This window comes from Rousettus aegyptiacus, unplaced genomic scaffold (genome assembly GCF_014176215.1).
Source record: "Rousettus aegyptiacus isolate mRouAeg1 unplaced genomic scaffold, mRouAeg1.p scaffold_m13_p_6, whole genome shotgun sequence".
In the NCBI taxonomy this organism is placed as follows: Eukaryota; Metazoa; Chordata; class Mammalia; order Chiroptera; family Pteropodidae; genus Rousettus; species Rousettus aegyptiacus.
The window spans coordinates 99,349,885-99,372,536 of NW_023416309.1; the positions used below are offsets into that span (position 1 = coordinate 99,349,885).

General features: G+C 48.0%; 1 protein-coding gene and 1 pseudogene across 1 annotated transcript; one reads left to right on the forward strand and one right to left on the reverse strand.

Annotated features, from left to right (window-relative positions):
• Positions 1–240: 240 nt before the first annotated feature.
• RAB5C (RAB5C, member RAS oncogene family) lies at positions 241–21,540 on the reverse strand. Its single transcript, XM_016150858.2, has 6 exons — positions 21,409–21,540; positions 4,737–4,990; positions 3,054–3,205; positions 2,726–2,848; positions 1,698–1,791; positions 241–1,167 (listed from the first exon to the last, which is right to left on the reverse strand). Exons 2-6 carry the CDS (start codon positions 4,900–4,902, stop codon positions 1,052–1,054), a joined length of 651 nt encoding a protein of 216 aa, XP_016006344.1. The 5' UTR covers positions 4,903–4,990; positions 21,409–21,540; the 3' UTR covers positions 241–1,051.
• LOC118604197 lies at positions 15,853–15,971 on the forward strand (annotated as a pseudogene).
• Positions 21,541–22,652: the final 1,112 nt, after the last annotated feature.

Below are 22,652 nucleotides of genomic sequence, written 5' to 3' on the forward strand. Positions count from 1 at the left end.
TGCAGGACTCTCAACTTCAGACGTGGTGAGATTCAGTTCCAGGTCACTCTTACCCTACTCCCATGCCATTAATACTGGTAATACTAAAAGCCTTATCTCGGTTACCATGACCACCAGCATCCCCTCACTTGGGGGCAGGGAGCTTTTGTTTACCAAGATTTAGTGGTTCATTTTAAATTAACTTCAAGCAAGCTAGAGAGGTCTGATAAACTGCCAGAGAAAGACAAGGAAGACAAGTGGGAGATCGATTGATCGGCTGACTATATTGACAAGATACTGATTGGTTACATGTTGAAGAAAACATACAATACAAAATACAGAAAAGTTGGTTCCATCCCCTCCCACTCCCCCCCTTACCCACCCACCCCCAAATACTCATCATCGTGATTTGGTCAAAATAGGGCTCAGAGCCAGAGGTTGGGGTGACTAAGGACCAGGGGGGCGGGTTGGGTTGTAGGCAATGGGTTTGTGGCTGTCACAATAATGCTGTGGTAATGCTGTGGTTTCTTTCCCAGCTGTGAGTCAGGGCGGGGGGTGGAGGGGCTGCAGCCTGATGCCAGCCAGCTGAGGGAAGAACTGCCTCTCCCTTCACTAGCTCCTAGGGCCTGCCCCACTTCCCAGAACCAAGCCCACTCCAAGCACGGTAAGGATACAAATGCTCTTGCTGAATATGCTCATCAGCAAGAGGAAAGAGGGAAACTACTCCAAGCCCTGCCTCCCCATGTACAAGGGTGGAGGGAACAGGGGCCCATGGCTACTACCAGCAAAGGGAGAGTGGGAGAGCAGTAGAAAGGGCAGGAAGTGGGAAGAGCAGATCATATATATTAAAAAAGTGACTTAAGACTTAAAGTTGAATTAGTATTTGTACAGAAAGGTGCAGGTGGAATAACTCACTCCGGCCTATGATCAAAATTATACGGAGAAATCATGGTGGACCCCTCCCCCTGCCCCCCCAGTGGTGGCCCGAGTCATTAAGTGCGATTGGTTAGAGTGGATTCCAGTCGGGTCGTTCAGGCGGAGGAGGTGGGGGCAGTGGGCAGGCAAGGGGGGCTCAGTTGCTGCAGCACTGGCTCCGGCTGGCTGGGTTGTTCTCCTGGAGGTCCACACCTCGGTTCCGGCCTGGAGCACCAGCTGCATTCTGGGGCTCATTCTTGGGGAGCTTCTTAGCTGTTTGGGAGAAGAGGGAAAAATGTATGTGTGGGGTACCCCAGTACTGTCTCCCAAGTCCACTTGGGTAGGATCTGGCCTTCACCACCTAATCACTAATAACGAACATACTGCGGGCTTTGTTTCTATGTGTCAGGTGCATTCTGCGTGTTTCAGAACTGAGACAAAGAGAGGTTAAGTAACTTGCCCAATACTAGAGTTAATAAGTGGTAAAGCTAGGACTCGAACCTAGGCAAGATGACTCCAGAGCCAAATGGGCTAAAAGAATCCTAAGAAGTGGGTAGGATGGTGATACACAGTTTTAGGTGGGTGGCAGGTTGAAAGGTCAGGAAGTAAAATGTTGACACTCTGGCCCAGGCTTTAGAAACTTCTGAAATAGCTACATGTATGGGAGTCAGATAAAGAAAATAATTTTATCAAAATATTAAAAATGGTAAAAGATTTGCTGGTAAAGGGACTCCAAAAACCTACTACAGAATAGCAGGCAAGTGCTATGCTCTGATGTGGGAAGGGGAGGAGGGGCAGCTTACCTATTGCCATGAAAATTTCATTCACGTTCATTGCAGTCTTTGCTGATGTTTCCATGAACAGTAAACTGTTGTCATCTGCATAGGCTTGTGCTTCCTGATTTGGATAGAGACGAAAAAGTGGGTGGGAGGGAAATGTTCACAGTTGGCAGGGGCTGGGGCCCAGGATAAAAAATCTTCCCTGCTCACAGTGCCTTATACACAACAGAGAAACTGCAGGGGTTTTCAGGCCTGTGGCTCTCCAGCTCTGGGTTCCCCCGAGACATCTGCCCCATCGCCCCTGCTCCTCACTCCAGGTACAGCACCTCTCAGCTCATGAACATCAGCAGATGTTCTACTCAGCTTTCCCTATGTCCATTTTGCCTTCTTGCTTTTCAAAATCACTAGACTAGAAATACTTCTAGAAAGTTATCCTACAAATACAGTAGCACAATTGAACAAAAGCATAGAAGTATGTGCATATGGCCCACAGCACTGTTTCCAGTCTTTTGCTATTACAAACAACCCAGAAGCCCATCAGTTAGGGACTGGTAAAAAAAAAAAAATACACACACACACACACACACACTGTAGAACACACTCTGATCTACGTAAATAAAGGGATTCATACACGTGCATATTTCTGGAAGATGAGAAACTGAGGAACTCGGGGGAAGGGAGGTTGAGTTTCAAGGGCTACAGACTTAAACTTCATTCTATATACCTCCTTGCACTGTTTAAGTTTTACATGTACGTATATAACATGAAAAAATATTTTTTTCAGTAAGTTTCATTTAAAAGTCAGTTTACAGAAAAAATAAGCAAAAGCTTCAGCTATCCATACGCACATACACCCTACTGACAACGAACAAGGAGAGGCAGACAACAATTCCTTCCTTCCGGCCCATGCTTGAGTTACAAAAGGACAGCAGATAAAGCGCCCCTGCTGCCTCCCAGTGTGGCCCTACCTGAAGCCCAAGCAGCCTCGGGAAATCCAAGTGGAGCGAGCTTATTCCTCCCCCAAGTCCCCAAATCCTGTCCATCCCCCCAACCTGGAATTCCACGGCTCTCTTGCTGGCCAGGTCCGCCTTGTTACCCGCGAGTGCGATGACGATGTTGGGGCTGGCCTGCCTCTGTAACTCCTTCACCCAGTTCTTGGCCCGTGCAAACGTATCCTGGGGAGACAGGGCCGGAATGTCAAAGGGTCAGAGGAGGCATTCGTCCCAAGGCCATTCACTAGAGAAGCTCGCACTGGCAGAGCCAAGGTGTCTAAGATGTCACCACCCTGATGATTCTGGTGAGATACCCACAAATAACAAGAGGAAATCTGCCCACACCCCATCCAGGAACAAGGGTTGAGAAGTAAGGGGAAGTCTTTACTGTGTTGGTGATGTCATAGACCACGATGGCAGCTTGGGCCCCCCGGTAGTACATGGGGGCCAGGCTGTGATACCGCTCCTGTCCAGCTGTGTCCCAGATCTCAAACTTGACTGTTGTGTCGTCCAAGCAGACCGTCTGTGTGAGGAAGGCCGCTGTGAGAGGAAAGGTGATGGTACCAGGTAAGAAGGAGCTCGAGCAGCCATGCCCACCCATCTCCACTGCTGCATCCGGGCTCTGGCACTCAGAAGCCTTCTGCTGAGATGGGCACAGAAAAGCCCCTGACATGGCAGTCAAAGCACGCCTGAGTAAGGCAGGCAGAATTTGTATTTCTCTATATACATGTCGAGGGGGCTGCGGAATGCACAGACTTTACAGACCTCAGCAAAGGCAGGAGAAGGGAAGCCTGCTTGCACTTGGGCCATTTCAGGAGAACTCTGAAAAATGTGGCAAGGGGCTGGAGAGGGAAAGCCCAGGAAAATCTGAATCTATGCTCAGATGGGTGGGCCTGGGCCCAGCCACCCTCTTCTTCCACCTCCCCCCAACCCCAGAGAGAACAGTCCAGCTGGAAACCTTCCGAGTCCCTCAGTTTGCTCAAGCCCAGGGGTGTCACTGGCCTTCTGTTTCCTGAGGACATTCTCACATATTTAGCTATGCTGGGGATGCCTGAAAGTACAGGCTGTTCCACTGCCAGGCAGAGGCTGGGTGGCCGGCTTCCTAACCGCCCCTGCCACCTCCAGGCACGCTGGCTAGCCACCACCCCCAGCTCGACCTCGACCCATTCCTGATTGGCCACCCTGTGGCTTGACCTTCAGGGAACACAGTGACCGTATCTTTGGCCTGAGGAGGCAGGGGAACATGTGGCGCTTATGTAGATGCTTCGAAGGGGGAGTCTCAGAGTTCAGACAGGCAGGTGTGAGGCCCCTTTGCCCTGGGACCCAGCAGAGGATTCCAGAGAGCTCTGTTTTCAAAAGTCTCCTGTCTGCCTTCCCCCCACCTCCCTGAGGACACGGGGCACTGCCTGACTTCCCTCTCTCTGGCTCCTGACTCGAGTGCTGAGGAGGCAGCAGAAGACTGCTGACATGGCCCATTTGTTTCCAGCTGCCTAGAAACCTTCTACCAACCAAAAGGACAGAGAAAATATAATTCAAGCCCAAAGTAGGCCCTGGCCCCTTGAGGTCTGTACTGGCTACTGAAGCAGAGGGCAGAGTCCAGACCCTCAGAACCTAAACAATGACCACTGGAGAATTAATGACAGGCTCAGAGCCTAAGAAAGTAAAAGTCAGTTTCAGAAATGCCAGCCCACTCATCAGGCCATTTCCCCATTTTGGAAAGTGGGAGGCCAAGGCAGATGCACTGCTTGGCACAGTTAAAAGGACCCGCAGACATCCTGACCCGGCCTCTCCCTTCTCAGAGGCTCTGTCAGTGGAAGGGTCTTCGCTAAGGTGACACAAATAATTAAGAGGCAGAACTGAGAGAGGAAGCCAGCTTTGTTTGACTTCAGCTAATTCTTGGAACTCTGGCATGGAGACCAGCTGCTGGATTTAATTCCAAGACCCAGATGAGGAGAGGTTCTCCTGCCCCAGGAGTATTTAGTCTCTCTGGGCAGGCAGCTCCCTTCTCCTCAATGCCAAGGTCTTTCTTTGGCCTTCCCGAGGCTACCCCCGCTCCCTTGTGCCCTCTCACCTCCAATTGTGCTCTCCTGGTACTCATGGAATTGTCCCTTGACAAAGCGGAGGACGAGGCTGGATTTGCCCACTGCAGACTCCCCCAGTAGGACCAGCTTAAACTGACAGATCTTGTTCCCAGCAGCTGGTCCGTTGGGTCGCGCTGCACCTCCCCGACCCGCCATGGCCCGTCCCGCTGTAGTGGTACCAGTGAGCGTGGAGGCAGGGGCCGGTGCTATGCAGAGAGGCACTTAGTGGAGAGGGGGCCTCCAACTGTAAAGGAGAAATCAGAACTGTGTTAGCCCAAAGACTATTACACAGTGAGCCCTCCTTAAATCATAGGGCTCTCCCTCTGCCCCTCTCCCCCGCTGAAGACCTGGCTGACCGCCTCCCCTCACCCCAACTCCCTGCCCTCCACTCCCAGAAGTTAAGAAAAAAGCTCTGACTAGGCTGTACCACAAATACATTTGCTGTACAACCATGTGAGCAGTAAAAAGAAAACTGGCTCCCAATTTAGGCTTGTGCATCTGAGCAAACACACTGATTTCCCAATCCCAAATATGTACATTCACATAAAAATACATACAGGAGAGAAATGGGCATGTGCCAGCCTGGTGACAATGAAGTGAACAGGCTCCTCGGAGTACCAAAAAATCGCCCAGGAAAACATTAGGATCTAGGTCAACAAACAATGAACTTGCAGTCTGGTAGCTAAGATCACAGCCCGCCTCTGTGTAAAGCCAGAGCGGGTGGTGAGGCTGACTAGGGCACAGGAAATCCTGGGAGAAAGCTCCTCAGACAAGGTGGCTAACCTCATGGGCACTCACGGACCAGGCCTGTGCAAGTTGTTATCAAAATGGCCATTTTTTCCTGCCATCTCCAGAAGGACTGACGTTTTCAGTCTGAGGTTGGACTATGCACTGGAATCAAAGCCTTATCCTAACTAAGCCTCCTCCCCACAGTGCTCTCATTTTTATGGGCCAGAAGTCTCGCACACATTAAAAAACAAAACACACGCAAAATCAAACACACACCGATGCCAAAGCTCTGCTGGTAGCCAGAATGGCTGCCAAGTTTCCCTTTTAAATAGAGACCTCAGTTCCATTCTCTACTGGCAGAGGCAGAGGGTGACGCAGAGGAAGAACCAGGGGAGGTGTGGGAGGGTGGAGACAAACATGGGACACCAAGACCTGCACCCCCAGCAGCTAGTGTTCCAGCACTGATTGACATCTTAGTCATTTGGTTAGTGATAGCTTAGGAGGCACACACTTTTTTTTTTTTTTAAGTTTTGGAACTGCAAAGAAGGATGAGGAGTCTATCTCAAGAAGCCTGTACAGAAGATTTATACTAAAAGCTATCAGGACATATATACAACATTTTACAAAAAAGTGCTATAAGTAAGTATCATGTCCTAAACACTCTGTACAGAGTTTGAACTCAAGTTGGATAGAAAAGATTTTGATTAGACTGTGCTTTGCATAATGGAGTCTAAGCAGGAAGGGTCTTTGGAACAGGATACCAAGGATGGCCCTGACCTGCCCTCTGGGCAAGGGGAGTATATTCTCTTACAGTCATAGGATGGGTGGCGAATGAAGAAGGGGATGCTTGTGGGAACCAGTGGTCGACACTTGCGCAAGAAGCTGACAGCAAGGGGCATGCATGCTTTGTGCAACCTCGAATCATTTTTTACATCCAAGTTCTCCCAGCAACGCCATTTAAAAAGTGAGCTTCAGGAAGAATGAGTCACTAACCCGGAATAAGAGTTTCCTTTCTGGACAGCACCAAAGGAAAAGAAGTTTGAAATGCGGCCACCTCTTCTTCCAAGAGTACAAGGAAGGAAGTATGTGAGGGGCGAGGATCTCAATTAGTGACAAGAAAAGCCAGTTTTGAAATATTTTGTAGTTTAAGATGCTTTCTCTTTTCACCCCCATCAATAATTTTGCAAAATTCTATGGCCCTTAAAACAAGGTCTATGCTTCTGGCTTCTTTGAATGCCTTCTTCACAATGCCTGTCTACATACTGGGAATTCAAAGGGTGCTTACCAAATGAAATAATGTTCAGACAGCTAACATTTACTGAGCAATTGCACAACCATTATCTCCTTTAAGCTTTAAAACAAAGGCTATTTCAGATGAATAGCCTAATGTTCAGGTATTAAATGCCCTGCTCAAGGCCACCCAGCACACAGGTGACAAAGCCTGATACAGTAAACTCAGGTTGCCTACATGCTCATTTGTCTCTTTGCCATTCTCCCCGCTGTAGAAAATGGCAGCAACGTCCACACCATGTTTGGTTTGGGATTGCTGAGTGCGTAAGACTTTTTGTGGCAGCAGCTTTGCTGGCCCAGCAAGGTCTGGCTCCAGCAGACAGTCACAGTGATCTTGCAGTCCCTGAGTACTCTCAACAGTGGGAGGAGCCACCCAGGGCCAGGCAGGGTGACAGCGACAGAGGAAAACCACAATGGAATTACAAGCTGGTTATTGCCATGAATCCACATGACACAGAATCTTAGCCAGACAACAGAGTGTGGCTGGGGCACTAGAGAAGGAGCTATAAAAGAGTAGGGAGAGGGAAACAGAAGATGAAGTCCCCCATTCCAAAAAAATACCCAAAGCTGTGGGCTACTGGCATGAGTAAACAGCACCTACAAGTCGAGAAAAACAGAGGTAACATCTGAGTCTTGTCCCTATCAAACCAGTGGGTTTCCAAACCTGCCCAGACAGAATGTGATCTTTTAACAAGTCAGAAGGGGAGACATAACTCTTATGCAGTGGTTCTCGACTCTGTCTGCACGTCACAATCACCAGCCCCCAGAGGTTCCGATGAAGGTTTGGAGGAGTGCCCTGTATCTGTATTTTTTTTTTTTAAGCGATATCCATATTCCGCCTGGCACAAACTGGCTGGGGACAGGTTCTGCTTAGATGCTGGTCCTGCCTTCCACAGACACCTGCGCAGGCGCACCCGGCACTTTTTATGGCCTGCTGCCTCATGGTTTTCCTGGACCCACTTGGTTATCACATGAACAGAGGTGGTGAACCTTCCCAGATAATGAAGTACAGAGGAAGCTGATTTTGCCATGAAGGGCACACCCAGACAGGGGGTGGTGTCTAAGACAGGCGGGCAGCCCCACCCAGAGTCCCAGGACGCTTTATGCCCTCCCCTGCCGGGCAGGTGGAAAAGGTGAAGTCACACACGGAGCTGGCCTACTGCCTAAGGGAGGGAATCTCACTGTGAGAATCTTTCTGCCTGAACCAGTGGCAAGAATCATCCACAGGTACAGTCAGGTGATGAAATTATAACCAAAAACGGCATAGTAAATGTCTCTTTTCAGACAAAAATCAAACTCTTTTTAAGAGCTAAAACTGTAGTCAAAGTTTCTTATAAGATACAGAATAGGCCAAAGATTAAAAGAAAAAAATCTCTTCAGTAGTCTCTTCAGCACCAAGAAAAATACACAAGTAAGATGAACTTCTTCCTGGATATTTTCATGAAGCTGCTGAAATGGGTGGAGCTTCAGATCCATGACAAAAGACTCTTTGCGATGACCTGCTCCCCTCACCAAATCAGAACTCTGGTTTGTTCATAGGCCATGGAGAATAAACACTATTCCTAATCTTGCATCTTCACAGGAAAGGAGGGCAAATGCAAGAAGTGGGGGACACCTTATGCCTTTTCCTACAATGCACATGAAAGGGCAGAAGGAATCCAAGCTCCTAAACTCTCGGGCCCAGTGAACAGGCATAATGGGCATGTGCCCAGACAGTTTTGGGGCCAAGGGCAGACAGAGAAAGAAAGAAAAAGCAGGACATTGCTTTTCCTTGCTCTGGGTTCCTCTGCTCCGGCCGGACACTGCAGGTCAGTGGGTCTCAAACTTTGTTCATCAGAATTGCCCAGAGTGTTTTGAGAAAATAACCTTCACCAAATTAGTATCTCTAGAGGCAGAGTCCAGAAATCAACATTTTCAAAATAAGTTCCCCCGAGTGATTCTAGGCAGCAGATTTAAGCACAAGAGCCACAGCTGATATAGGAAAGAGGGAGTCATGTGAGAGACAGAAAGGTACCCCCAGATCAGTGCTGTGGAAAAGTAGATCAGATCGGGGGTACGAACTGATTGCTGGCTTCACTCAACAACTGAAGCCTTCTCCAAGCCACCAGATGCTGCTGGAATGCCGCCCCTCCCCCTAGCCTCCATTGGAAATTTTCACCTTTTCTCTTCTCTAATCCATGAAGTCATCCACTTCATACTTTGTGTCTTTCCTGGTAAAACAGTGAGCAATTCCAGCTGATGGGTGTCTCTCACGCTTCCTGTTTGCTTCAGCAACTTCCTCTAGTTGACAATCTAAGTACAGCCTGGATAGTGAGCTGATTAGGGAAACCAATCAGATTCTGTTGACCAGAGGCTACGTTGGAGATCACTCACTCAAGGCTCACTCAAGTTAGTTAGAAAGGAAGTTGGGGGTGCTGTGAGAACCAAGTGACCCCGCCCAGGCCCCCCTAGAGGTGGTTCTGGCTAGTGACTCTTCAGCTCTGCTCTACTCTGAAAAAAAAGCATTCCTGAAAATTTAACACAAGAGTTGGGCAATAGAAACTGACAGCAGAAGAGACTTGTTAGCTAAAAGGGGAGGAAACATGGGACACAGGAGGAGAGGGAACTAGTTTCAAAGGCTAAGGTAGAAGACATTTAAAAACGCAGATCAGCCAGGGAGATGATTTACTCAGACTCAAGAACACACCTCTTCATCAAAGGGGAAAAACAGCTACCACCGTGCACAGGACCAAAGGGCAGACTCACAGCAGGACTACCTGGGCCTCGAGCTGGTTGCAGAGCTACAAGCCGTGAGCTACAAAAGGTGTACCCAGTAGCCCTCCCCAGCACAACTAGCAAGTTAGGACTTAAGAGACTGGACCAGGCTTGGTTAAAGCCTGGCTCCACCATTTATTTTAACTGAGTGACCTTGGCCAAGTCAGACAAGTGACTGCTGTTAGCTTCACTTCCATATCTATAAAATGGTATTATTTAATACTAACAATCTTATTATTTAATAAGGTTGTTGGAAAGGTTGAATGAAACAATGCATAGCATACACAGCACAGTATTAGGCTGAAGGTAAAGTTCCAACAAGTGCCAGGTTTATTACAGTAAGAGGCTAAGTAGTTTTGACTCATTGGTTGTTAAAGCTCAAAAGGTCACTGAAGACCTAACACTCCTATTCCAAACTACAGAGGAGGAGATGAAGGTGAGTTGAGGTGACCTGCCCAGGGTCACAGCCAGGTAGTGGCAGAGCTGAGCACAGGACTCATAACTCCAGTAAGGCTCCCTCATCAGAGATAGAGAACCCAAGAATATTACCAATGTCATCAAATCCACTTGGAATAACGGGGGGCTACCACCTTCTGTGTATGCTTTAATAAAAAAATGGAAACTATGGAAAAATTAGTTTGTATCAAGTTAAAAGAAAACACTGCTGGATGGAAAACTCCTATATCTTGATTTTGGAGATAGATACCTGGATATATACAAATGTCAAAATCTGTCCAGCTGTCCACTTAAGATTTGTAAACCTTACTATATGTAAGTTACATGTCAATAAAAAGGTGAAACAGGTTTCTGGTATGGAATTTTACATATAATGAGAAATTAAAGCTTACAAATGATATGACACCAGTCTAGTTCCCCTGTACATAAAATATTTTCTGCCTCCTCTTGAGTATAACAAAATTCAGAATAATAAAGACAATAAAAAGGTGATGCCTGAATTAGAGGACTGAAAGAAAACAAAGATACCCAAACAAGGGCAAGATAAAAGGATTCAGCACAAATATGACTGCTGCGTATATATTAAGGATACATTTATTGTTTGCACTTAACTGGGCTAAAGAATTGTAAAGCTGTTTGAGGTATCATCGTACTAAAACGAGAAGTCAATATTTATGTGTTTTCAATGGGGAGGAAAGTTGATGGTGTGATGCTCCACACTCTCCAGCCAGTTCAGAGAATATCTTAAGAGGAAAAGGGTTTGGAGTGCAGTGGGCGAGACGGAACCAAAGAGAGGGGTGTCCCCCCACGTGGTCAGGACTACGGGATCGCTATACATGGGACTTGTGTCTCCCTTGGAGAGTATAATAGAGTGAGCTTTGTTCTGGAAATCAGGTTGAGATTTAAGAAGCACTCTGATGGGGTTTGTCAGGCCAAGACTAGGGCTCCTCATCCCACTAGTAAGTAGGAGGCTTAGGGGAAATGGCATCAGGAGAGGAAGGGGGTGCTACCTTTACACAGCCACAGCAAGACTCCCCGCTTTTCAGGGGGAAAGGAGGTACATTATTCCAGAGTGGGTCCCGTACCACTGGGACTGGCCCTTGAATTTGCCCCCAGCCACCCAACTCTCTTAACTGGGATCAGTTTCATCTCACTCCCCTTTTAATGACAAGACTCTTCTGGGGCTGAGTGCCTAGACTAATACAACACAGCAAGGCCCCAACGGAGTCCAAGAGAACTCTAGCTGAGGCCACCAAGTCCACAAACACCTGCAAATGGGGCCGGTGTGCAGGTGCACCAAGAGGTTTCAACCCTGCATACACATGACCAAGTGATACTTTACCATTACTGTCCAGGCTGAACCTGGAGCTCTGCCAGGAGTCAGCAGGACAGAGCACAGCTGCTCCTGCAGTCCTATCCCTTGTGCAGGTAGGCCTACTATGTCATTCAGGACAGATGCTAAGCTGGGTTAGGTGGGAGCCCCTTGAGGGACAGACCTCCAACTTCCTGGAGCCCTGCCCCAGCAAGAACACCAAGAAATCCTTCTCTGAGCTCCAAGCTGCTTTCTCAGCTCTTGACAACAGATGGGTTCCCCAGGGAGGCTGAGAGAAGCAGAGTCAGCGCTAACTTCAGGCCAAGGATGGAAACCTCCAGTCCCTGCTCCCTCTCTCCCTGCACCCACAGGGAGGAAGGCTGCTAGGGGTGGGGTGGGGACGTCTCTACGTAGCTGCTGACACAGCTTGGTCAGTGTGATCTGCCTTGTACTGTTCACAGAAGGGCTCCAGGATTCACGCGCAGCTCTAGGATTCTCATTCATTGGCCCTGCTCTGTACTAGCAAGGCTTGTCCTGCCTACTGATACTATGAGGCACCAGGGGCCCTGGGGCCTAACAATGACATTCCCAAGAGATTATTCTCCTTAAGAGGGCCTGGCCTCCAACTCAGCACTGCCCAGTCAGCAAGGCTGTGGCAGATTCCGGGGCCCCAACTACGGCAGCTCTGTAAGAAGCCTCAAGCAAAAGCTCAGTTTGAAGTCTGGCACTTTCTGCAGCACAAATCCACACACACACATCCAGCTAGGGGGCAGGGTGAGCACTGGACTGAGGCTGTGATTGCTCACCCCCATCAGCCAGCTCTTCACCTGCCAGTGCCAGGTTGGGATGCTAAGAAGAGAGCCAGCCAAGGCACAGGTTCTTGCCTAGCCCCAATCTGCACCTGCTGTGGTCCCAGGATGGAGCACAAGTTATGTGAAAGCTGGGCAGCATTTCTGCTGATCCACAAGCCTCACAACTACCCTGTATTTGTTTTGCTCATGTAGTTACTATTTACTTAGGACAGACAATTCTCACTGGAATCTCATCAATGCAGGGCCTTTCTTCCCCTCTATCTTGGGAGGGTCTCTGTAGGGGCCAGGAGTACCAGCCAGGACAGCTGCCACTTCTGCTGCTGCCCCAGGCCCAGAAAGACTCCAAGAACCTCTGCTGAAGGTCAGGGTCATTAGCAGCACCTGTTCATCCAGCTACTCATACCAACAACTGTGACAGACACCTCTAACAAACCCTTCTTGTGTTTACAAAGAACAAAAATCAAAAGAAAGCCAATTTTACTCACTGCCCTCTTTGTCTTGCCCTCATCTCCTCAACAGAGAGCAGAGGACAGGGGTCATGTTTGAGAGGAGAGCAAGGGGAAAGAGAATCTGGTATGGGATACCAACAAACCAAATTCCTCTTGCTCAGCGACCACATACGCTGTGGTCATAGGCTGCCCAATGAACAAGAAACAAGGTCAAAGTTCCTACTGGGAGATATGACGGGCAATGGCTGCTCTCAGGAGCCTAGATGCCAAAGAATATTTTAAGCTGACTTTTTCTGTCTTAATCTTTGCTAAACAAAATGTAGAATGGTGCCAGGTAAAGAAATCAGGCAATGAATGAGTCTAAAAAGTTTCAATGAATGAATTACACTTCTACTTTCATGGCCCCAAATTTTCAGAAGACTGTTGAGGGTGGTGAGAAGTTGGAGAACTTGGGGGCTTGAGGGTCGGGAGTGAGAAAGTAAGAGAAATTACGGGCATTGCTGCAGACGAAAAGGGTCACAAAACAAAATCCCCAAAGGCTGGATTATGAGTTTCCTTTAACAGCACATAACATCAGGCTTGACACGCTGACACACAGTGCTCATAAATGTGGTGAACTGAGCCTGCAATATAGGTCTGGTTAGGTCTGGCAAGTGAATGGGGCAGCTGAAGGCTTAAATACACATCCATCTGCCAGACGGCTCAGTTCCCAAAGAGAGCCACAGCCTAGCAGAGAAGATACCTCACTATCCCAGATAGGTTCCTTCAGCACAGGGGTGAAGAGGACAAGTGCTGTGGAGTCAGCAAGCTTCAATTCCTGGAGCCACCCACCACTTACTAGGCTGACCTTGTGTTGTGCTGCTGAACCCATTTCCTCACATGTGAAATGGAAAAGCTAATACCCATCTCCCAGAGCTGTTGGGAAGAGGATGTATATAAGACTCTTAGCAAAGGGTCTGGCTCAGAGCAAGCACTCAGTGAATGTTCACGGGGCAGGGAAGCCCCTGCCCCTCGATGTCCCTATGAAGGAAGTGGATTCCTCAGTTGAAACCTTCAGATACTATTCATGCATCCTTTTGCTTCCAGTTTCGCTGGACTCCATTCTTCAGTGCCCCCATTTGGAGAGAATGCTGAATCAGATAACTGGTATAGTGTGAATGTTTATGACCCCCCAAAATCCATGTTGAAATCCTAATCCCCAACGTGATGGTACTGGGAGGTGGGGCTTGTGGAAGATTAGGCCATGAGGGCAAAGCACTCATGACTGAGATTAGTGCCCTTTTGCAAGAGGCCGCGGAGAGCTTCTGTGCCCTTCCTATCATGTGAGGACGCAGTGAGAAGCTGGCAGTCTGCAACCCGGAAGAGGGCCTTCATCAGAACCCAACCATGCTGGCACTCTGGCCTTGGACTTCCAGCCTCCAAAACTGTGAGAAATAAATTTCTTTGCTTATCAGCCACCCAGTCTATGGGACTTTGGTATAGCTGCCCAAACAGACTAAACAACTTTCACCAGTGTTCAAGATAAAGGACAGCTCACACCTGATGTCCTGTGTCTTGTTAACAACCCTAACCTGTATTCTCTCAAGACTGGTTTCCAAAGCCACAAAAATGGAAGAGACCATCACCATCCAAAAAAATCAGCACTAAGTTGAAATCCCCAACCAAGCAAACCATAGCCCCTTAAAAAAACAAACAAAAAAAGCCCCACGACACAAAGCATCTTATAGCCTAAATGCCCTCCCTTCCATCTCAAAGCCTCTTTCAGGAAAGGGAAGAAGTGGTTCAGTTGTGGAGAGGGGGAGGGGACAGGACTAGGACAGCTGACAAAGAAACCAGAGTTCCTTTTAAAAACCAGGCTGAAAATACTAGATGTTTGGAAACTGGCATCATTAATCACCACAGCCACTTAAGCAACTCAGAAAGCGATGTGATGACTAGGAAAGCAGCCAGGGTTCAGGAGGCCACCCACGTCACCCCCACCCCCAAGCCTGGGTTGCTTCTAACAGAGCCACCTGAAGGGGATACATACGAAGCTATGAATAGAAGGCAAGAGGCTTGTAAACCAACTCCTATTAAGATCCCAAGTTAGTGTTACCAACAGGGTTCAAGTTACATATCTTCAGAGGGATGACAGTACAACGGAAGGATTTAAGCTAGTCAATAATTCAGGATCACAGCTCAAAGTGACAGCCTGCCCTGAGCCCGCCTAGAGCCATAAGTCCTGCACAAATCCTCCCAAAGGGGACGTCTGTTTTTGAATGGAGGCAAAAGAATGCCAGTCCAGACCACGTGGACTCTCTTACCAGACTGAGTCCTGGAAGGTTTGGCTGGAGAGCTTAGTGCCTGAAACAGAGGACAATTATTACCTCATCCTCCTAACCGGATAGTAAACTCCAGAGTAAATACCGAATCTGACCATTTTTGGATCAAAGCATTAGTCAGCAGTATCAGAAGAATGAATGGGTGAATAGAGAAGCAATAGCTTTCTATTGGGTTCAACTTCCAGGGTTCTCACACAATGGATTTCCCAGGTGCATCTCCATCTTTCCTGCCTCCGGGGTCTCCAGTGACTGTGGCTAACTATCAAGAGAAGAAATAACTTGAACCCAGCCACATAATTCCATATCGACATGCTTAGAGGAAATGTTTGCTAAAAAGGCAGTGGCCTTGGAGAAACAACTGATTCTAAGACTGGGGCAGGAAATACACAGAGTGAGCCTGGAGCATCTCACAGTGCCTGCAAAGTAAGAAAGTGCTCAAAAAAACAAAAACCGAAAAACTCCCACAATGATGGGGGTAAATCAAAAGGACCTAAAAGACATCCCAGTGACCATAGCTGGAACAATTTGAGTAATAAAATAGAGTAGTATTGGATTATAAACCAAAACACAAGACAAATATCCACGAGTCTGTACTGATATATATAACTGAATAAACAAATGGGGGAGAACTAAACAAATCTCTTGTGCACAGGAATTCCAAATAAGTCACGTAGATACTCTGCCCTTAAGGAGAGGTGCATAAGTCCCCACTCTTCAAAGGCGGGCTACACATAAGAGCCTCCCTTCCAAAGAGGACAGTACGAAAGAGGGGAGGGAAGACAGCTGGACAAACCTGCGAACGTCGCCTCAGCCAGGTGACCATGGCTGACAGCCACAGTGCTAAGGCATGTTAATTGTATTTACACTTGATATGGTGTGATGAAAATGGCACTTCACCTCTGAGGTCTTCCTCCCAAACACTCATAACCCCGGTCTAATCATGAGAAAAAACATCAGATGAATCCCAACTGAAAGACCTGTTAGTCTACGGCCACGCTACCCCCAACAAGTCAGATTCCGTCTGATCTCAGAAGCTAAGCAGGGTCAGGCCTGGTTAGTACATGGATGGGAGACCACCTACGAAGACCAGGTGCCGCAGGTGTAAAAAATGAAAAATAAGGTATTGTAAGCTGACAACGTCCTTGCAATCTATGAGGTCAATCAAGGGTTGCCTCACCAAATAAAGAAACAAACACACAAACAAAAGACATGCTATAAAATACCTGATCAGTATTCCTCAAAACTGTCAAGGTTATCAAAAACAAGGAAAGTCTAAAAAACTATCACAGCCAAAAGGAGCCTAAGGAGACATGACAACTAATGTAATGTGGTGTCCTAGATGGGATCCTAGAACAGATAAAGGACAGTAGATAAAAACGAAGGAAATCTGAATAAAGTATGGACTTTAATTAATAATATATCAACATTGGTTCATTAATTTTGATGAATGTACAATACTAATGTAAAATGTTAATAATAGTGGAAATGGGTGCAGGGGTTTATGAGAAAACTCTACTACTTTTGCAATTTTTCTAAAACTATTCTGAAATAAAAAGGTTATATATATATATATATAAAAACAAGCCAGTGGCTCATCTTGTGACAAAAAGAGATCCAGGGACTCCACAAACTCATGTTCGTAAGGACAAGTTGATTTTATGGGGAGCTGGGCCAAGGGATGAGAGGGAAGTGGGTTGGTGGGAGCCCCAGCAACAGTCTTGAGGAGAGCAGAGTACCCAAATCCGCAGGCACAGGGCAGGAGAATATAAAGACCATACCTGAGGGTTACAGGAGGGAGGGCTGCTCTCACCACTGCCGATCCACTGAGCCAGATGTGCAAAGTAGCACCCCCAGGCTGGAGGTAAATTCCCTTCCACTGACCCTTGCTAAGTAAGTCCTGGCCTGGGGTTGCTGCTGCCTCACCACACACAGCTGCAGAAACACAGGGACCAGGTTCGCATGCTGTAGAAATTAGTCAAAAGGACTGAGGATAGTCGAAGCCTTGCCCATCTTTTCCTGTGAAACTCTTCACTGGAAATGGAGATTCGGAAAGCTCTACCCTTTGGAATTTAGTTTGGCACCTGTCCCTGCCTCCTCCCCACCTCCTCTATCATCTATACGGTAACATTCATCCTATTTACCTGTTTGCTCTTCTATCTGTGAGCAACTTTCTAGAGGACGGTTTGAAGAAACGGCCCACCCTTTGGGATCAGGTGGATATGAGTGTGAATCCCAGGTCACCACATCCAAGCTGCATGAGCTTAGGAAGTGTGTGTTAAGGGGGATGGGCAGGCATTTGCTTCAAGGACAGGTGTGAATGTCTGCCCTTTAACAACCAAGTGGGGGGTGGGGTGGGGAGCTACTATGCCTGGCACCTTGGTAGCACTGGACACACAGATAAAACAGGACATAACTGGTGCCCCTACAGGGCTCACACACTAGACAGGAAGTAGACAAGAAGCAATGTGAGGAAGCCCAAGGGGGAGAAAAGCCCTCAGCCTACCTGCAGGGATGGAAGGCTTCACAGAGGAAGCAACATCCCAATTGAGCTTTGAAAGGATGGGAGGTGCAGCTCCCAGTAAGGTGAGATGGAGATCCTTCCAGGCAAAGGGAAGAGCTCACCATCCAGAGGTCGGGCAAGGAGGGGCTGTGCTGCATAGGGATCCACGCACAAACTTTCGATTCCATCCCCTGCTCTGCTACTTACTGCAGAGTTCTCCACCATAACATGGGGATTAAACAGAGTACCTTCCTCCTTGGGCTGTTATGAGAATTGAAAGAGTCAGTATGTGTGAAGGGCTCTGGAGAGTACCCGGCACATATTAAACAAAGCTCAAAAAGTTTAGCTTTTATTTGTATTATTGTTCCTATATACAGGATATAGGAATATTTACTCTGAAAACTAATCTCTTATAATATGAGGTTATTAATCAGAGGACACCTTAAGAACTACTCCAATTCTCCTCTGCCAAGGCTCTTCAAGGCACTGGTTTTGGGGATATCCCAGTTTACAAATCCTACCTGAAGCAGTGCTTCTCAAATAGCCTCAACAAAAGTACCCATGACTCAAGTTAGGGAAGAAAAAAGGCAAAACCCCAGGAATTTGGAAATCGAACCCAAAGCACCCTGCTACAACTAAAATGTTGTCCTCAAGCTTCTTGTTTTAGCTTAAATTCATGCAAATTTTGCATTCCAATCTATAATAGATTTAGGACTGTTTTAATATGAAAATGCTTATAACTGAAAAAGACAGAAGTGCCTAGAAGATGCAAAGACATCACCTAGTCTGTGTCTCTTGAGTTATCCACAGCACATGACTCTAGCCGGGTCTGAGAACCCTAGTAGGAGAAGCACAACCATGGCCTTAGCATTCTCTTCCGGAAAATGGAAATACAACCCATATAAATTCCGTTCACCATCTATGAAACGAGACAATATACGAAATGATCCAGCAACGCACCAGACATCACAGAGACTCTTGGTACAAATATTGAATCAGAATCCTAGAGATGGATTATGATGTACCTTTACAACCCCAGGGATCCACAAAATTGTTATTTTGTGAATATTTATCTGTGCCAGGAACTAGACAAGCTCCTTTACCCTTTGTTTCTAATTCTGCAGATATTTTGTATCCCCATTTAACTGGAAGAAACAGAGGCTCAGCTAGGTCAAGTAACCCAGCCCAAGGCCATGCAACTATAAACGGGGGAGTCCAGATGACAACTCAGGTCTGACTACTCTAAAGCTCTCGTGCCTTCCACCCCATTTCACTGCTTCTCTGTTTACAGGGCAAGGGTTAGAAAAAGGTTCTTTCTAAGAAGTACTTGCTTAATGGGGCTAAATTTAAACTATGACCTTGCTCTGTTTCCATGTAAATTCTAGTGAAAGGAGCCCTTGGTGGAGAGCCACATTCTTCCCAGCTGCAAACAGGAGGCAGCCTCAAAAAGGAATCAGAGAGGTAAGCAGAGACCAGCTCCACTGGTTCCCCATGCCCTTAACGCTGACCAGAGGGACCCCTGAGTCCACTCACTTTTGCTTTCATTTTCTAGCCATCATGATTTTTCTGGTTTCTAAGAAATTAATGACATGCAGATGTCAGCAAACTCTCATGGTCCTCAGAGAAAGAGGAAAAGGGGATCAAGAAAGAGGCTAGGAGGGTGGGGAAGGGGTGGTGGAGAAAACCAGAAGCAGAGAAGTAGTGCCAATGATGAAGAAAGCTAAAGGTCCTTGGGCCACTGCCTGCTCACCTTGCACGTGACTAAAGGGGAGCCCACTATTAGGGAATATGAGGAACATCTAATCCCAAATCCCAAGTCCTGGCTCTACCACTTTGTCTGATCTAAGGCAAGCTACTTAAATTCCTTCAGCATCATCTCTAAAGTGGAAGTACAAATCCCACTGTCTCCAATGACTCTTGCGAGGAACACGTGTGAAAAGAATTTTGTAACTTGAAAACGATTTATAAAAATTACTTGTTACCACCCCTCTATAGTATAAAGGCAGAAAAAGGCCCACTAGTTATGAGGCAAGAGAGGAGAGATAGGGCATCAGAGAGGAGGAGCTTCTGTCCCACACAGAGCCCTCTTTCTGCTAAGCAATGCCAGATCTCGAGATTTCTGGATGCCAGAAGTGGCTGCCTAACCACCTGGAGCAGTGGTGCTTTCCTTGTCTCTTTAAAAGAGAGCTTCTCCTTCAAAAGCATGTTTCAGAATCAGAGCTGGGACAGCCATGTCCAGACAAAGAAGGTTACCTCGGAAGATTGGCCAGCCTCATCCTGGGATTCCCAAAGAGGTCCAGAAACCAGTCTACTACTGAGGAGGTAAGTTCAGTCTGAGACCAATGGCTGGTGAGCAGCCAGGCCTCTCTGGCTCTGCCCCTCAGAGGCATAGGCTAATCAGATTAGAGAAACTAGGTTGACCACAGAAGTCTCCCAAGACCCTCAAAAGGCTCCCACACAGATAGACATCTTGTGATCTATTGATCCTAATAAGGAAGTCTTTTTGTCGTCCAATAAAAATGAAATAAGTGCATCACAGGTCTAGCTCAAAAGTTTGGAGGAGTCAGACACTGGTCACTGTCCAGAAGTTGTCAGAAAGATCTCAAAGCAAAAAGACTTTAGCACTTGTGAGCAGCATCCAAGGGCAGTAAAGATAGCCTAGAACACTGAGGAGCTACAGAAATTCCCAAAGATTGCGTGGCCTTCCCTCCCTTCCTCCACTATAGATAGCTAGGGTCAGTCATGGCCTCAAAGAGTCAGGCTGCTCTCATTAAGGTACAGTCTCTGGCCTGTACTTTGGCCACATAACAAAGAACCTCCCAGTATGGTCTGAGACAGCAGCCATTTCACACACGTAGGTCCCAAGCAATAGACAAGGATCAGATGTCAGTACGGGATGTCTCTTGGAAAGGCTGGCAGGTATGGGAATTCCTTGGGCTACAAAAATTAGCACATTAAGAACTCAGAAGTGCCATTATGATCTTAATTTATTCTTCTGTAATCTACAATTTGTCCAAGCCCAGAAGGGATTGCAGCTAGATCCTGGGGCTAGAAGTGGCATGTACCTGTTGATCAGGGAGGGGTATAGGTGTGAGTGTGTGTGTGTGTTTAGGGGTGGGAAGGAAAAAACTCAGGACACTTCAATTTCAGACTCCTCATTTTTGGTCTTTCTCCTCCTCCCTAAAGACCAGCAGACAGCAGTCCTAGAAGGTGCAGTCCCTCTGAGGCAGCTTGGACCACTCACATGCTCTGGGAGGACAGCCCTGAGCCTGGAGCAATGGGGGGCGGGGGGGGGGGGGCGGGGGAGAATGAGAAGATAATGAATGTGCAGATCCACCCTGATCTGTGATCTGTATGTAGTAGGATTAAGCAAACCTCAGCTAAATTTTTCAGAGGCAGGAAGAGAGATACACTCAGAGGATAACACAACTAGAGAACAACATAACAGGGCTGGGTTAAGACAAGGAGAAGACAGCTCATTCCTAAATAGTGACCGAGACTTGAAACTCTGCTGAGATCCTGGTTTGCTCTCCGGCTTGAAGGAAGAGATGAAGTAAGGAGTTGTGGGAGCGTGTGCGTGTGGAATGGTCTTATCCAGGACCCCACCCCATACACGCTTTCAGGAAATCGACATAGAATTCCTTTAGGGTTGGAGAAACAACTGCTTTCGTGGGGTAGGTGGAAGAAAAACGGCGACAGACAGCACTCCTCGCCACCTCTAAAAGAGAATGGGGGCAGGTTCCTTCACACCTGGCAAAGATTCCTCCAATTCTGGGAGCAGAACTTAGGGTCTCTACCTCTCACGACTGGACAGGCCAGAGGAGAGCCATGAGGGTTTCCCAAGGCTCACGAACGGTAGGTAAAAAAAGGAAAGAAGGGCTCCCCTTCTGGCCCGACGCCTGAGGAGCTCCCTAAGAGGGGGCTACGGGTCGGGGGAGGGGTCAGTATCTCCCTAAGCCGGGGATGGGCGGGAGGAAGGGTTGCTCCGAAGAGACTTCAACGCGAGCGAGACACTGAGTCCCGGGACAGGGACACTCACGGCGGTTCCGGGGCGGCGGCGTTACTTGGGGCCGGGGCTCGGACAGGCTCCACTCCTCTACCCCCGGCGGTGTCCCAGGCTCCGGCCTCCACTTCCGCCTTTCAGCCGCTCCGGATCCGGATCTCTACCTCTGACCCGCCCCTCAATACTCCAGATGACTGACAGGGTGGGAAGACCAATGGGAGGCAGTCGTGGCCGACTCACCAGCGACGCCTGTCAGGGGCGCGGGAGACGCGGGAGAGCGCGCGACAGGAACTGCGGGACTTGTAGTTCGCAGCTCTGGGAGGATCCGGTGGCCTCCTGGGACTTGGGCGTAGGGTGGAGCCCGCTGCCGGCGAGGCGGAGCCGGGCCGGGAACTTTTTAAGGCCCGACCTGCCAACAGCGTCACCGCGGATTCCAGGCACCCAGAGAATAAGGCGGGTGGCCGAGCGTTGGAAGAGGGCAGAAGGCTGCGTGGGCAGAATTGTGAAGGGAAAAACGTGGTGTGAATGAATATATGCACACGAGGTCGCCTGGATTAGTCCTGAGTTTTTGCTACCCCAGAGAAGACACTGTCTGCACTTTTGGGCCAAGTCAACTCTGGGAGCCCCATTGTTGGGGACCTTCTGTAATGGGGAAGGTGATGGAAGTGCTGTAGGAAGGGTTCTCTGGAAGCTACTGAGTGAGATCAAAGGGAGAACTCCTGCCACTGCCCAGCGATAAACCAGGACCCTCCTCCTTTGGCTCGACCCCAAAACTCACCAGGACCACCTCTGCTTCTGCTCTTGCCTCTGATGCCAGATACAGAGCCGGACCACTTCTGCCTTGTCTCTCCCCATCCATAAATATAGATTAGAACTACTTCTGTTTGCCTCCACCTCACCTTCCATATAGATCAAGATTGATTCTATTTTTTCTGCTCCCCTCAGTGTGGATTAGGACCACTTCTGCTTCTACCTACCCCCTAACCCACTCCCCCAACACAGATCATATCTCCTCTGCTTCTGCATCTCGCCCCCAAGAGAAACTACTTAAAACTTGTATGGAATCAAAGCTCACCCCAGAGATGGCTGTAGGCATTGTTCCTATGACACAAGCCAACACCAATCATACTCTGGAGCCTGAGCTAGAGAATTGACCTGTCTGGAACAACCTGCCACAAAACTGCCCACACCTATTTCCATCTAGTCACCAGGGTGCCTCTTTCTAACAATATTCATGACACTCACCTCCTACCCTTCTAATGATCACCAGAGAACTGAAA